Source organism: Acinonyx jubatus, chromosome D3 (assembly GCF_027475565.1).
Source record: "Acinonyx jubatus isolate Ajub_Pintada_27869175 chromosome D3, VMU_Ajub_asm_v1.0, whole genome shotgun sequence".
NCBI classification, from domain to species: Eukaryota; Metazoa; Chordata; class Mammalia; order Carnivora; family Felidae; genus Acinonyx; species Acinonyx jubatus.
In genome coordinates, this window is record NC_069392.1 from 22579061 (window position 1) to 22595506 (window position 16446).

At 50.6% G+C, this 16446-nt stretch overlaps 1 protein-coding gene across 3 annotated transcripts in view; it reads left to right on the forward strand.

Annotated features, from left to right (window-relative positions):
• The window catches only part of ASCC2 (activating signal cointegrator 1 complex subunit 2), a 42668-nt gene that overhangs the window by 22179 nt on the left and 4043 nt on the right, over positions 1–16446 (forward strand). For all 3 annotated transcript variants that reach the window (XR_008291924.1, XM_027050871.2, XM_027050872.2), the window contains 10 exons: positions 3426–3500; positions 3917–4024; positions 4269–4337; positions 4487–4561; positions 5933–6113; positions 7564–7778; positions 8691–8810; positions 14424–14517; positions 14607–14737; positions 15286–15388. Coding sequence is in view for 2 of the 3 variants with exons in the window: in XM_027050871.2 (XP_026906672.2) it covers positions 3426–3500; positions 3917–4024; positions 4269–4337; positions 4487–4561; positions 5933–6113; positions 7564–7778; positions 8691–8810; positions 14424–14517; positions 14607–14737; positions 15286–15388 (1171 nt within the window). In the remaining variant the exon portion in view is untranslated. The remainder of the gene's footprint in view (positions 1–3425; positions 3501–3916; positions 4025–4268; positions 4338–4486; positions 4562–5932; positions 6114–7563; positions 7779–8690; positions 8811–14423; positions 14518–14606; positions 14738–15285; positions 15389–16446) is intronic.

Below are 16446 nucleotides of genomic sequence, written 5' to 3' on the forward strand. Positions count from 1 at the left end.
AGCCTCTGGGAGCTGCCCAACTCTGTCCACTCAGCCGTTGGTCCATTCAGTCATTTACTTGCCCATTCAACAAAACATTTATCTAGTGCTGACATGTGCCAGAGATGGCAGCTGGTGCTCTGACTCCTCCTGGGTCTCCTCAGCTCGTGAAAATCAGATGTGAGGACTGATCAGCCTCCCAGAAGATGTTAGAATAAAGCACCAATCAGCACTCTCTCTGGAAGAAAGGGGTTAGGATGGGCCTGTAGCTGTCCACTTTTTGAGAAAGGTATCTTTTCTCATGGTTAAAGTGGCATAAACTGGCAAATGCTCATAAGAAATTTGGAAAATTCTGGAAGGTAGAAAATTAAAATCACCATGAGAGATCAGGCTGTTCTTAGGATTTTGTACCCTGCTTATCTTCACTTATCATAGGAATTTTCTTTCTTTTCTCTTTTCTTTCTTTCTTTCTTCCTTCCTTCCTTCCTTCCTTCCTTCCTTCCTTCCTTCCTTCCTTCCTTCCTTTCTTTCTTTCTTTCTTTCTTTCTTTAACTCTATTCCCAATGTGAGGCTCGAAATCATGACCCCATAATCAAGAGTCACATGGGATGCCTGGGTGGCTCAGTCGGTTGAGCGTCTGACTTTGGCTCAGGTCATGATTTTGCAGTTGACAAGTTTGAGCCCTGCATCGGGCTCTGTGCTGACAGCTCAGAGCCTGGAGCCTGCTTCAGAGCCTGTGCCTCCCTCTCTCTCTGCCCCTTCCCTGCTCATGCTCCGTCTCTGTCTCAAAAATAAATAAACATTTAAAAAAAAAAAAGAGTCACATGCTCTACCAACTGAGCCAGTCAGCTTCCCCCACAGGCATTTTCCATTTTGTTAAAGCATCTTCTCAAAATGTGGCACAGATTGCTTTTGAAAGGGTCTTTGGAAATGGAGGGTAATTTTTGGAAGAATTGACTTTCCTGCAAGGGTCAGTGAAGGCAGGGGAGTGGCTCCACCCATCTTGGGGTGAGGAGGAAGAAAGGAAAACACTGTTGCCTGCAAGTGGCACTGCCTTTGACCCACAAACAGAAACAGCCTGGGGCTGGCCCACCCTGTTCATGCTGTGCTGGAGGCCAAGAACGCTGGCTGAGCAAATGCAGCAAGCTCAGTCCCCGCAACTCTCTGGAAGGGGCTACGGCCACCACACAGCTCTACGGCTAATCCTCTCACAACAACCTCTGTCCTCTTAGATATCCTCAAGTATATTGGAGTATCTCTTTCCGTGGCTTAATTTTATGAATGAATAATACAGTCACATGGTTCAAAACTAAAAAGGTATAAAATATATAACGAGGGGCATCTGGCTGGCTCAGTCAATAGAGCGTATGACTCTTGATCTTGAGGGTCGTGAGTTCAAGCCCCACATTGGGTGCAGAGCTTACTTTAAAAAAATGCATTAAAACAACAACAAAAATATGTATGTATGAACATATATAGTAGGGAAGGGGGAGAGGAAGACTTTTTGTTATATATACATGTATGTATACATAGACTCACATGCACATAGTACATATATAATGTGTATACATATATGTATGTAATGAAGTCTTCCTTTTCCCCTTCTTTAGTTCTGTTCCTCATATATAACCATTGTTGTTAAGTTTTTTATGTGGGGTTTTCCGGAGATATGTATATAAATACACATATACAAGTAAATACGCACATTATATATCACCCCCTCTGCCTTTTAAATTAACTGCTGACTTATGAGTACTGTATGTATTTTTTACATTTTTAAAAAATTTTTTATGTTTATTTATTTTTGAGAGAGAGACCGAGCATGAGTGGGATAGGGGTAGAGAGAGAGACAGAGACAGAGAATCCGAAGCAGGCTCTAGGTTCTGAGCTGTCAGCACAGAGCCCAACGCAGGGCTCGAAACCACGAACCGTGAGATCATGACCTGAGCTGAAGTCGGATGCTTAACCACCTGAGCCACCCAGACACTCTGCATTTTATTTTTAAATTTAATGTGTATCAGTACACAAAGCATCCTCAATCTTTGGTATGGCTAGATAGAATTCCATTGTACTGTATGGAATGCCAGACCCCATAGATCGACCTTTAGATTTTTCTTCAGTTGTTTGCTATTACAGAAAAATGTTACAAAGAATAACTGCACATACATCATTTTGCACCTTTGCAAGTATATCTGAGGAATATTTTCCTGGAAGTAGAATCACAAGAACAGATGGTTTGTGCATTTTTAACTTTCACAGATCTCGCCAAATCGCCCTCCATAGGGGTTGTTCCAATTTACCTTCCCACCAGCAATGTATCCTGGCAACACCTGAATCTGTTTGGGCCAAATTGCCCTCTCTTTTTCTGGGTGCCATGCTGTGGTCCTAGTAAAGCCTGTCTCTTTGGGCCTAGTTACCCTCTGCTGTGTACAGGACTACACTAACCTAGAAGTTGCCAGAATTCAGCCAGTCGGTAGTTAAATGTTTATAGAGTACCTGCTACAAATTCAGCATCATCTTAGGCACTAAGGCTACTGTTCTGGCTTTGGGAAGCTTAAGATGTTCAGAGGAAGAATTAGACTGCTGAAGAGAGGTGGCTGTGTTTTAAGTTATAAGAGTAACATGTTCTGAGTGCCGTGCACCTAATTCCAGGAAGGAGAAGTCACGTGGGTAAGCATGATCTGGGAGCCTATCGCTGGGATGGAGAGTTTGAATTTGAGTTGTGATGGGGGGTGAGTGTGAGGTTGTTGAGGTGAGAAGCAAGGTCGGCTACTCCGTGCTAGCTATGGATGTACCAGAGAGAGGAGCTACAGTCTGATGTCATAGGAGGTAGGGAGCTACTAGCAGGTTTGAACCAACAAAAAGCGTGACCTTGGGTTTTTCTCAAACCTCACTGAGTTCTGAGTAGCTCGTTGCTACTCTAGCTCATTGCTAGGATGAGCCTACCTGGGTTTTGGTTTCCCAGTGAAAGGGGAATGTAGCTGCAGGTCACTTCTTTTTGTTTTTGTTTTTTTTGTTTTTTTTTACATTTATTTATTTTTGAGAGAGTGAGACAAAGTGAGAGTGGGGGAGGGGCAGAGAGAGGGAGACACAGAATCTGAAGCAGGCTCCAGGCTCTGAGCTGTCTGCACCGAGCCCGATGTGGGGCTTGAACCCACAAACCATGAGATCGTGACCTGAGCCGAAGTCGGACACTTAACCAAATGAGCCACCCAGGCGCCCCACAGCTGCAGGTCACTTCTTGAGGCTTTTCCTGGACCATCCACAGCAGGCCAATCGAGGGTAAGCTTAGGGAAGAGCCAGGGAGTTTCTGGGAGAAAATTGTTGTGGTGACAACTGGGGAGCAAGAAATGGGCCTTCCCGCTTCCCGTGGTTTGCTTTGATTTTCTGATGAAGTGTGGTGTTTATGAACTAATCTTGCCTTTTCCCCATGTGTACCTCCACAGACTAGCTTCCTTTTATGAAATTGCAATTCCCGAACTGGAGTCTGCAATTAAGAAGAGGAGGCTTGAAGATAGCAAGTGAGCTGGGGCCAAAACTAAGCACGTTGTTGTGGGAGAGAGAGGCCCTGCCTTCCCCGGGCTTTAACATCCCTATCTCTAAGACAAGGAGGTGGCACCATGGACTGTGCAGCTCTAGCTTCAGTGTCCCTACCTAGCAGCCTCCTGGCCCCTGCATCCTAACCTTTTCTCTCCGCTGTTGCTCTAAGCTCTTGGTAACTGGCATACTGGTTCCCCACCCACTGTTTAAACTGAGAAGCGGCCCTGGAATCAGCTGGCCTCTCAGGGCCTGTAACCCTTTGCTGACAGTGACTCGTGAGGCTTTCTCAGCTCTGGAGAGGGACACCTGCAGCTGTTGAGAATAAGCTCCCTTCAGGCCTTTTAATCTCCCAAATCTCAGTTTTTGTTTTTGTTTTTTCTCTCGGGGGCATTCAAAGGCTGCTAGGTGACCTGTGGCAGAGGCTGTCCCATTCCAGGAAGAAGCTACTGGAGATTTTTCACATCCTCATGAACCATATTTGCCTCCTCCCTGTCCTGGAAAACAGGTGAGCCCTCAGGAGCAGCTTCCTGGGTAGAAGAACCCCTCCCCAAGCCTAGCAGAGGTATTTCCCTCATGTCATCTGCCCCCTTCCCTGCTCTGGGGTTGCTGAGCAAAGATGGGGAAAGAGACAAATGCCTCTTTCCTCCAACTGGCCTGGGGCCTTGCAGAGGGGCAGGGCAGACAGCAGGGAGGGGAGTTATAGATCCTTTGCATCGAATGAACTCATCTTCCCTGGTGTCCTGTTCCAGCTGTGACAACATTCAGGGCTTCATCGAAGAGTTCCTGCAGATCTTCAGCTCCTTGCTGCAGGAGAAGAGGTGAGTATGGCCGAGCGGGGACCAGTCCACACGAGGCCTTACATCCCAGAGCCTCTACCATATGCTCATCATGGTCTAAGGTTCTGGGATTTGTGGTTGGGCAGCAGACCAGTTTGCCCTGTCCCTTCCATCTGCTCTCTGCCTGGCAGGTTCCTCCGGGACTACGACACACTCTTCCCTGTGGCCGATGATGTCAGCTTGCTACAACAGGCCTCAGCAGTCTTGTATCCTACCACAGCCACTTGACAGGACCTGGCCTGGCCAGGTTGGAGTTGGGCTGCTAGGACCCAGAGGAGCAGAGGGAGGTTTATCCCCAGAGTACTCGGGTCAGCCAGTTTTCCCCAGAGGCCCACCAAAGCCCCAGCCCCTGTTTCTGGAGGAGATGACTACTCGGATCCTCGGAGCTGGGTGGGGTAGTGTCCTGCATTCTTTAGGCGTTTACTGAGTGTCTGGGCCCATGTGACCAACGTGGACTCAGCCCCACTGTCACAGACCTCATTGCAGGAGAGGAGACAGACAAGTAAACAAGCAGTTGAAGTGTCATATGGGAGAAATCCAGAGGACAGGAAAGCCAAGGAAGGCACCTAACCCTGCAAGCTCAGGGAAAGGCTGTGAGATGGAGGGGCTGTCCAAGCCGAGACCAGCAGAAGAAATTGGAGGTGGCCAATCCCAGAGCTAAGTGTTCCCAGTGGATGGAGGACAGAGAGGCCCATCTGAGGAGCCCACAGACATTTTGTGTAGATCTCAGGGTGGGGCTGGGGGCCTGGGGTCTAGTGGGAGGAGGCTGTGGCATGGCAGATGAGCTGGGGATGAGCAGACCTGCACGGCTCTGGGATGACTCTCACTAAGAAGTTTGGACTCTATCCTACAAGCACTGGGGTGTCATGGGAGAGTGTGAAACAGAGAGTAACAGGGTCAGTTTTATACTTTGGAAAAGCTCTGTCTGGCACAGGGAGGAGAAAAGACTGACCTGAGACTTCTGTGAGGCCCAGGGGCTGGTGAGGATACTGTTGCTGGCATCCAGGGATGGCCGGGGGGCGCTAGGTTAGAAGTGGAAGGAGGGAGTCTAGGGCAACTCCCAGATGTCTGGCTTGGCAGTGCCCAGGGTGGTAGAGAGGGAGGAAGGACAGGGAGGAGGGCCTGTGGGCCATTTTGGAGGCTGGGCTAGATTGCGCAGTCTTGCCTTAGGGATACCCTATGGGCCCCCTTTGCAGGAAGCCCTCAGTAGTCAGACAGGAAGCCCCTTTGGCAGTGACCCCATCAGGCAGGCCCTCCTCCTGGGGGTCAGTGCAGAGGAGGTGCTGCTGGCTCCTCCAATTATCAAGTCCTAGGATGCCCCTGGCCCTGTCTTCATCCAGAGCTGCTTTCTGCTGAGTGACAGGTACTAGGTTTCAAGGCTAGCGTGGCCGTGGTCTGGCCTCTTTCCCAGGCAGCCCTGGTACCTGCAATGCCCACTGGGTACAGCCCAGATAGCTCCTAACACAAGTCATAGGGTCAGATGCAGAGGCAGGATTGAGAAATTATGTTGCCTTAGAGCTAGAAAGGCAGAAAAGGCTCTGGCACCGGAGAGAGAGACACCTTAACGTGTGTCACAGGGACGAGACTCGGACTGCCTACATCCTCCAGGCAGTCGAAAGTGCTTGGGAAGGGGTGGACCGACGGAAAGCCAAAGATGCTAAAGACCCACCGGTGGCTGAAGACCCTAATGGGGTCATTGCGATGGTGGAACCAGTCAGTGGACCGTTCTCACATCTGGAAAACTCAGGGGAAGAGGAGGTATGTGTCTGGAGCAACATTTTCCCCTGCTTCCCCTGCCCCTTCCAGGAAACCTGTCCCTTCTTTGTTTCAGCTCTCAGAGAAAAAGGTTTCTTTTGGAATTGACAGCCCTGAGCCTGCGGGTCAGCTCCGTGCTGCCTTTAGAGAGTCTGCAAGTCCCTTCAGCTGCCAAACCCCCATTTCTCCTCTGTAAAATGAAGTGATGGAGCTTTTTCCACGTGAAATCCTTCCCAGAGCTCTCCTCTAAACAGATCACCATGTAGCTGCTTTGGATGCAGTGGAGAGCAGCGTCTGGTTTCACTGCTTAGCCAGCCTGGACGCCCTGCCGTGGGACTGCAGGGCTCCACTAAGCAAGTGTGGAAGCCTCTGGTGCTCCAGGCTCTTCCAGAACTCGCCAAATCTATGGCCATACAGATTGCCCACTGAGCCCAGGACTCTTCCCTGCAAGTTGGGAGGCAGTGTGACATAGGGATTAAGACCACAGTCTCTGTGGGTCTCTGGGGTCAGACAGCTCAGGGGTATACCCTCGTTCTGCCACTCACCAGCTCTGTGGCTGGAGGCACATCACTCACATCTAGCCTCTGTTCCCCATGTCTAAGGTGGGGATAATTGCCATCCCTGCCTCCACAAGGTTGTTGGGATTCCCAGAGCTATTGGGTGCAGTGCCCCAAGCCTGGCTGGCCCTATGCACTATTAACAGATGCTGCTCTCCTTCCTGTGTTAGACTCAGGCCCTGTGGCTGTCACAGGGCCTTGGAAAATGACAGTCCCCTCCACTCTTCCCACCTTCTTCCCCATTTGGCTTCTCTGAGACACGGATGATTTTTATTGTTGTTGTTTTGATTTTGGAATTTCCTTAAATGAAAATCCTAACAGAATTAAGCCGCATCAAGCAGGATATGAACTGAATCCCCCTCATTAAAAAGAATATAATCAAAGGGGAGCATTAAAAAGAATATAATCAAAGGGGAGCAAAGCCCGTACAGTCCAGGGCTGGTGGTTGCTGTTTCTCTCCAACATCAGCCATTAACTTGTTAGAGTTGGAAAAGGATTAGTCGAAGCCATAGCCATTTGTGGGATGCCTAGTCTTCTCCAGGCACCATGCTCAGCCTTATTCTCTTTGAACCGTCTAAAACAACTCTGTGAGGTAGAAGGCAGTACTCCCATTTTACATGGAAGAAGCTGGGGTTCAGAGAGGGGAAGTGCCCTGCCCCAAATCACACAGCCAGAAGTAGCTCAACCACTAAGTCATAGAGCCACTCCCTCTTCACATGGTTTCAGGAATTGGAGACTCAAGAGACCTGGGTCACTTGGCTGAGATCTTGGCCCAGGAATGGCAGGGCCAGGACTCAACCAGGTCCCCTGATTCCTAGTCCTGTGGTATTTGAGGTCTGTTTCCTATCACCCACTTAGTCTGGCCTTTCCCTCCTTCACGGTAGCTCTCTCCACAGTGTATGGGGGCAGCTGCTCCCTTGGGCCCCCCTGTGTGTGGCGTGGAGCTGGACTCACTCATCTCCCAAGTGAAGGACCTGCTGCCAGATCTTGGTGAGGGCTTCATCCTGGCCTGCCTGGAGCATTACAGCTACAACCCGGAGCAGGTGATCAACAACATCCTGGAGGAGCGGCTGGCCCCTGCCCTCAGCCAGCTGGACCGCAGCCTAGACAGGTGGGAGAGATAGGTGGGAGGGGGTTCATGGCGCCCAGGCTGTCTCAGGGCCCTGGCCAAAGGTGCTCTGGGGGCCTTGTCAGGGCCCCTTCTTAGCTTCTCTGCTTCCCACACCTGTGCCAGAATTCTGCCTTCTCTCTCTTCCCTACAGCAGTGTTCCCCAGCCATTTAAATGAATGGCCTCCTTGGGAACACATCAGAACTTTAGGCCCTCCCGGAGGTTCTTACATGCCCCCTGCAGGGGAGAGAGTGTGCACAGCTGGACATTGCAGCTGCTCCTTGCTGGAAGGCCCATCAGAAATGTGGGATGTGACAAAGGGGTTGCTGAGCCTTTTGGAGCTCCAAAGTCTCTGGCTTGCCCCTGTCATTGGCACCTTTCCAGTAGATTCCTGAAGGAGGATGGCCAGAGCTTCTCACTTTCTTCATTCCTACCCTTTCTGAGTTTGACCCATTGCTCCTCTGAAGGCCTGTGGAGCAGCAGGAATGAGTGCACAAATGGGTGTTTCTTCCGCAGACAGACGATGTTTATTGAATGAATGAAGTTAGCTCTGCCTTTGTACAAGTACCTTGGCCACTTTGTGCCCATTTTACAGAGGAGGGCACTGAGGCCCAGAGAGGTTGAGTGATCTTAGCTACCTATGTTATAGGACTGTTGTGAGTGTTCAGTGAGGGAGGGAACTTTTGAGAAAATCTCTGAATGGCACATGGGACTGAGGGGGAACTTTGTGTCAGGCATGGCTGCATACCCAGGTAGGGGCCAGACAGGGCAGGTTTTTTAGATCGTGTCTCATGTGGCTGTTGAAGGGGAGTAGAGAATCTGATGCATGTAACATGGTTCGGGTCAAGAGAGCACAGGTAGACATCAGCTGACCTTTCTCCCTTGAATGGATTTCTCTGTCACCCCCACCCCAGACAGGTGAAACCAGACCCGACACCCCTGCTCACATCTCGTCACAACGTCTTCCAGAACGATGAGTTTGATGTGTTCAGCAGAGATACAGTGGACCTGAGCCGGGTGCATAAAGGCAGGAGGTGAGTGCAGTGGGCTTCAGCGTGCCAGGCACCCCAACTCTGTAAGTGCAGTGAGAAAATTGAGAGAAACTAAGGACTCCGTGTTTACAGAACTGGCTTGAGTTTTGGCTCAGCGTCCCCCCAAGCAGTCCAGGACCTGTGTGCTCCCAGCAGGCAGGAGCAGGTTCTCTGATACTTATATGGTAGGCTCTGACTCTGACAGGGTGTTTTTTGTTTTTTTTTTTTTTTTAATGAATCCCCTTGTTGATAGCAAAAGGCCAAAGGGACCTAAACTGTTCCCCTCTTCCCTTCCTGCATCTTGGGATGTGTCAACCATCAAATCTCTGGGTGATAGAGCTGAGCAGTACTTCCTAGAAGCTGCTCCTCGACCTGATTTTCTCCATTCTGTGGCAAAATGAGAAAACTAAGGACCTGTACTAAGTCAGCTTTTCAGAAGGTGAACATACTCAATTTTAAGGTCTTTCTACTTATTTTTAGTTTATGTCCTTCCTACTTTTTTTGGCATTGAAAAGTCCATTTATGATTTATTCATTCATTCAACAAATATTTGCCTGGTGCTCATGGCATACTAGGCCCTGGATTTATCAGGTGCTGGAGGTGTAGTGGACAGTGAGACAGACATGGCCACTGCCCCTGTGGAGTTTTCACTAATCACTTTGTCAAACAAGCAAAGTAAAATTGCAAATATAATAGGCACTATAAGGTGCAGGTGTGCAGACTTCTGAACCTCTGGTAGAGGATTCAATCCAGAGAGGAAAGCTTGAGGAAATGACATGGGACCAAGAGTGGAAGTGTGAGGAAGGGCCAAAGGGCCAATTCTGTAAAGAGCGGGGAAGGAGAAACTTTCTAGGAAGAGTGAAAAACAGAGGCAATGGCCCCGAGGTCATGGGGAACATGATGAGGGTCCCATGAGCTGACATGTTTTGGAAAGATCACCTGGCTTTGGAATGGAGGCCCACTGGAGGGACCAAGAGTCAGTAGTGATGATAGAGAGTTCAAGAGAAATGAGTAACTCTTGGCAACACTATGCTAGCCCCTAGAGTTCTACTAAATTGTATTGGTTCATGAAATCCAGAAATCTGGGAATTGCTGGACGAGTACAGCCTGCCCTCCCCCCATGGTATATATGGAGACAGCAAGGTTCAGAGAAGGGCAATGGGGGACCTGCCCCCTTCTTGCGATAGGAGCCCCAGTGGCAGAATTACAAGCTGCTTCTTTGGTGAGGGCCCCATGCTGGAAGCTTGGCTGGCTGAGGGCTTTGGGGAGCGGGCGCAGGGCAGCTATAAAGCCATCTGGCTGGCTGGACAGGAAGCATTTGTAAACTGCTTAGTCACACACGTTGCGACATCCCCAGATCCCAGGCAAGAGATGTTATCCTGCATCCGTGGCCACTGTTCCAGGTCTGAATGACCCTCTGCAGGTTCTGTTGTGGAGAAAGAGGCAGATGAGGAGGGCCGGGCCCTGCTCCTAGGGCACTACAAGCTGCCAGGTGGAAAGTCTAGGAGGCAAATGTTTACTGAACTCCTTGTGCTGGGTAGCCCAGGGGCTGGGATTGCAAAGAGGCAAAGCCTCCATTCATGTGTTCATTATTTACTTATTAATTCAGCAAATATTTATTAAGTGATCTACTAGTGCCAGATCCTGTGCTAGATACCAGGGAGACAAGGTGAGCAGGGCACCCGGGCCTCGCTCTCAAACGATGCAGAGACTATGGGAAAGATTTAAACCATTAAACAAGTAGTGACAGAGTGGGAGAGATGCCGGGGTGGGGCATACAAGGGCCTCCATAGGGACTCTTGTCCTAATCTGGGCAGGGCAGTCAAGGGGCACATGAGAAAAGTAGCACAAGGTCACACTTGAGTTACAATGTGTGTATGGGTTAAATCAGATAGGATGCACTCAGTGGCTCAAGTAATAGGGAAACCTGTCCCTTGTACGAAAGGGAGTTGCAAGGTAGGTCTGTCTAGGTTTGGTTAACCTGTGGTACAGCCTCATCATCAAGGATACATCTTTTCCATCTCTGCGAGCTAGTTCCTTCGAAGTCACTGGGTGGCCACAGCTGTTTCAGCTATGACCTCCAGAAATGACAGTGCCAAGAGGAAGTCTGGACCAGGTCTTCCTGTGTTTCTCTTATAGACCAGGAAGCCTTTCCCAGAAGTTTCCAGACGCCACTCACATCTCAGTGGGGAACTGGGTCACAGGGCCAAGGTCCAGGGCTCCAGGAGAAGGGGGAAAGGTGGAAAGACCTGAACCAAATGAGGGTGTGTTAGGAGTGGGGGTGAGGTAGAGGGTGGCTGTTGGGTAGAGGCCAAGCACATGTGCTGCAGGTATATCATAGCTACATGAAGGAGGCGGTGTGTATAAGGTGGGATCCCATAAATTCCTTGGACTGAACAGTGGTACCCTGGAAGATTATGAGTGTTCTCCCTCAAAACAGGCTCTATGGCCAAAAAAGTCTGTGCGCTTTCTTCTTGGTGAGTCACAGAGCACATTAGCACATTAAAGGCTCTGATAAGTCCTGCAGTAAAAAGAAATAGGATTCATTTTGTTGAGCCCAGCATGTGCCAGGTTCATTTCTAGTCATCATCTTATTTCATCCCTGGGATGCAGAATTAAGATTTGGCAAGGAGAGGCACCTAGGTGGCTCAGTCGGTTAAGTGTCTGATTCTGGTTTCGGCTCAGGTCATGGTCTCGTGTTTCGTGAGTTCGAGCCCTGCATCAGCCTCTGCGCTGACAGTGCAGAGCCTGTTTGGGACTCTCTCTCTCCTACTCTCTCTGCCCCTCCCCTGCTCACTCTATCTCTCTCGAAATGAATAAATAAACTTAAAAAAAGACTTGGCAAGGATAAGAAGCTTGCTTGTGATCGCACAGCTCAAGAAGTACCCCAGCAGACTTGAGTCAGTAGACCTGTGTTCTAGCACTGTGGCTCTGCTGGTAGAAGCTGTGTCACCTTGGGAAAGTTGCTCTGCCTCTTGGGTTTCCTTACCTATAAAAGGAAGGGTTTGTTGCCTCTACAGGTCCCTTAGAAGTTCAGAGGTGGCAGTCACGCCCCTAAGGGCCAGTTTGAGTTGGGCCTTGAAGGATAGGCCAGAAGAAGTGAGGAGGGGAAGAGTGACTCAGCTTCAGGGAAGCCCACACATTCCCTGGATTCCCTGAGGAAGCACCTGCTCCGAAGAAATCTCTGAAGCCACTGTTGCCTGTGTTTCCAGACTTGACTGGAGTTTAGGCCTCAGATGAATCTTTTCCTGGCTGGTTTTGACCCTCACTTTTCTTTTCCTTCCTGGCTCCAAAGGGGGGTCATGGGACCAAAGCTGCACCTCCCTGGATGGGGATGCCCAGGGCACCAGGCTCCTCTGTCCCTGCCTGTGCCCTCTCCCAGGACCCTGGGTGGGTGGAGTTTGCAAGGCTTCTCTGGCCCTGCCAGGGAGCCATATAACTAGAGGCCCACAGTGGGGCCAAGAACTAGGGACTGGATGGACCAGGAGCTGTGGGATGTGGCAAAAGGACAGTGATACTTCTCATTCATCCTTGGACGCCTGGCTCAGCACAGGCCCTGGCACCTGGTAGGCCCTCAGGAAATGTATGTGGAGTGAGTAGACGTGTTCCTTCCAGTGGCACTAAACACCCGGGCCCCCTTCACTTGCTCTCTCTTCTCCAGCCCCACCCAGCCTGGTGAAGAGAGCCAGGTAGGAGCCAGGGCCACAGGCACAGGCCCCTTTCCTGGCGTCATACAGAATTTCCCTGTGGACCAAGAATTTTCCCTGGTCTAGATCAAATGCCACCCCTCCCCCCCCCCCCCCCCCCCCCCCCCCGCTGACCACCACCTCACAGGGCCTCCATTTCCCACCCCTTCTCCCCCCACCCCCACCAGCTAGACCCCCTAAGCCAGGGGGGTCTTGTTTCCAGGGCATGCTTGCGTCCATTCAGCACATTTCATGTTAGCTGCCATTTGCCTGTGACCCTCACTGGACTGTGAGTTCCGTGAGGACAGATCCAGATCTTCCTCTTTTTTGAATCTCTCCCCAGCTCAGCCTTAGTACCCTCCCTGGCATGTAGTAGGCCCTTAGTAAAAACTACTGAAGGAAGCCAAATCCTGACCTGCCCCAAGCTCCCAGGCAGATAGCCTGAGAGACTCAGACCCCTGTCCCTCCCTGCACCAAAAGCCAGTTAATAGAAGATTTTAATGGAAGCTGTCTATGACTTTGTATCTCTTCTTCTTTTTCTTCTTCTTCTTCTTTTTTTCCCCCTACCTTTGATACATTCCAGAAAACTGATTTCACAGCTAAGCTGGATTTTCTTGCCTGGCATCTCATATTGATTTTCCCCTGCAGGGCTAGAAACTACATTCCACAGGCCTATGTGTGAGACAAGCCAGGTTTTTCTACAGATTTGCAAAGCCACAGTCGAGAGGCCTCAGTCTCCACTGAGGCTCCGCCACAGTTCATTGATCCCAAACAGGTCCCTCTCCTTCCCTCCACCACACCCAACGTTCCTCACCTGTGATATAACAGGAGTTTAACTTTTGGGCTTTTTCTTCCAATGCAAACTGACATAGACGATTGAACTGTGGAACAGATAGAAGGTCACCGTGAGGAAGCAGGGGTAGGAGGAAAAGGGCAGGACCCCTACTTGCCCCTCACACCCCAGAGGTCCCCTGTGGCTCCCCTGAGCTCAGTTAGAAGGTCACATATGGCCTTTCTCTTTCTTTTTTTGTTTTGTTTTGTTTTAATTATTTTTTGAGAGAAAGAGAAAGAGAGAGAATAAGCAGGGGAGGGGCAGTGAGAAAGAGGGACTGAGGATCCCAAGCAGGCTCTGTGCTGACATCAGAGAGCCTGATGTGGGGCTCAAACTCACAAACCATGAGATCATGACCTGAGTTGAAGTCGGATGCTTAACTGACAGCCATCCAGGTGCCCCTGGCCTTTGTCTTTCTTAAATTTTTGTTTTCTAAAAGGTTCAAGTAATGCCAGGAGTAACCATTGTCATTTGGTGGGGGACTTAACTAGCCCTCTCTGTGCATTGACTTATGTAAATTATATGCACTCATAGGAACAGCTTGTTTGCCTTGCTTTCTGTCTTTTATACAAATGGGATCATACCATATACATTTTTCTGCAGCTTGCTTTTTTCCTTGGGAATAAGTCTTAGAATTCTCTCTGCATCAGCACAAACAGTTGAATGTCATTCTTGATAACTGCCGCTTGGCGTTCTGTAATAAAGATGTGACACATCATTTGGCCATTTCACTTGTGATGGACACTAGTTGTTTTCTATTTTTCGCTGTTACAAACAACACTGAAAAGAAAATTCCGGATCAGACCTCTTAATGCTCAGGGCCAGCGTTTCCCTCGGGTGGGTGCCTCAAAGAGGAATTTCCTGGCCAAAGGGCGGGCACATTTTACATTGCAACAACTGTTTTGGAATGCCTCCCAAAGTGGCTGGACCTGGTCACGTGGGCACTCCCAGCAGTGAGTCCCACCGTCCCACACCCCTGCCAGTGTTTGATACCACTTGTCACAGTTTGTGCCAGCCTGAGCCCGTGGTGCTTTGGACCCTGGCACTTGCAGCCTTCAAAGCCTCATGGTTTTCTGCGCTGTCCCCTCGCAACTCCAGGAAGGAGGAGAACACGCGGAGCCTGCTGAACGACAAGCGGGAGGTGGTGGCACAGCGGCAGCGCTACGAGCAGTACAGCGTGGTGGTGGAGGAGGTAGGTGGCCCCAGGCCGTTGGGCCTTCGCCGGGTGGGGGAGAATCGGCCAGCCCTGGGCCCCTCGGCCCCACGCTTCTGCTGTTGCAGGTGCCGCTGCAGCCAGGTGAGGGCCTGCCCTATCGCGGGGATGACTATGAGGATGAGTACGATGACACGTACGATGGCAACCAGGTGGGCGCCAACGATGCTGACTCGGATGATGAGCTCATCAGCCGCAGGTGAGGCCGCAGGGCAGCTAGAGGGCGGAATCCCAGGGGCACAGCGATTCTCCCAAAGCCTCTTGTGTACACAGCTGGGGAGACCAAGGCCCTGATGACGTGAGCAAGTCAGTGGTAGAGCCAGGGCCCAAACCGAGGCCTCTTGACTCCTGGTCCAGTGCTCCCTCCACCCCCCGCCACTCCCTTGGCCATTTGGCCCAACCCATCCTGAGTGGGGCAGCATTAATTTGGTTTCAGGCGGTCATTTTACATTGTTCTTTTTAACTGCAGAAAACTCTCCCCAATAGAACCTTACAGAGATTTCCCAATGCAGATAAAAGCAGAGCTGCCCCAGCTCTGGCTAAGCCCCCATATCAGACTCTGGTACCCTCAGAGGGTCCGGGGACTGGAACAAAGCTGGCTTGAAAAGCACTTTGGTTTTTTTCCAGCTGCCTGAGCCCATCCCCATCCTGACAGCCCCCTCTCACCCAGCCTGATTCCCTCCTCCCTGAGGCTCCCTCTCCAGGTTTAATCTAGTCTTTGATCTCACTTTCTCTCTAAACCCTCAGGCCCTTCACCATCCCTCAGGTGCTGAGAACCAAAGTGCCTGGAGAAGGGCAGGAAGAGGACGAAGATGAGGAGGAGGAGGAGGCTGAGGACGAGGCTCCCAAGGTACCTCAGTGGCAGGTGGCAGATGAAGGGGAGGGTGTCGTTCTGAAGGGCAGATTGGGAGCACCGTGCCCCTGCTTGCCTGCAACTGGCTTTCAGGCAGCCCCAGCATCCCTGCCCAGGAGAAGAGGGGCTCCTTCAAGCCTGAGATGCCCACTTGGAGAGTTGCTGGCTTAGAACTCCCCTCCACTACTCAGTGGAGGCTCAGGGGCCAAGCCTTTGAGCTGCTGGGTTCATGAGGCCCAGGAGCCTGGGGGCCGAGAGAGGGGCAGGCAGTTCTTGGCCACCATGCTCAGGATGCCAGTTCTTAAACTCACAGAGGTGTTAGAGCCCAAGGGCCCTTGGGGTCATCTGGGCTGGTGGGTTTGCAAATTGTATTTTTTAGCAGCTGAACTTTTTCTTCAAATGAAATCTTAACTAGAACCTCAACATATGAAACAGATAAGGGCCGGATTGCTCAGCTTGAACCCGAGTGGCACCCTGGGACCCCCTGTATCCCCTCATGCCCTCCCACCAGGGTGACAAATTCAGATGTGTCCAGGCCAGGCTACCAGCATAAACGAGTAGCGGGTCCTGATGGAGACTGTGACTAGTGGAACAGAAGTACACATACCCTCTGCCCAAGGGGCTCCTCAGCATAAATGTAGGCCTAGGGCTTCCAGGGCTTTCCCTTCTTCCCAGGCAAGAGTTCAGCCTGGATTTTTATGTAAAATCTTCCAGTTTTCAAATGTTATCAGTTGTACATGTGTGTGTGTGTGTGTGTGTGTGTGTTAACAGTACAGGCCACCAAGAGCTATCTGTGGTCCTTAGGCCACAGTTTTTCCTGCTGCTAGTCTGGGCTCCTTTGCTTGTTGACCCCTCCCCCTCCAATAAAATAGTCTTTGAGAGAAGGTACTCCCTTGGGGCTCCTGGGTGGCTCAGTCGGTTAAGCATCCAACTCTTGATCTCAGCTTAGGTCATGATCTCACAGTTTGAGAGTTCAAGCACCACATCAGGCTCTGTGCTGATGGCACAGAGTCTGCTTGGGATTCTTTCTCTTCCCCCCACCTTCTGTCTCTTGC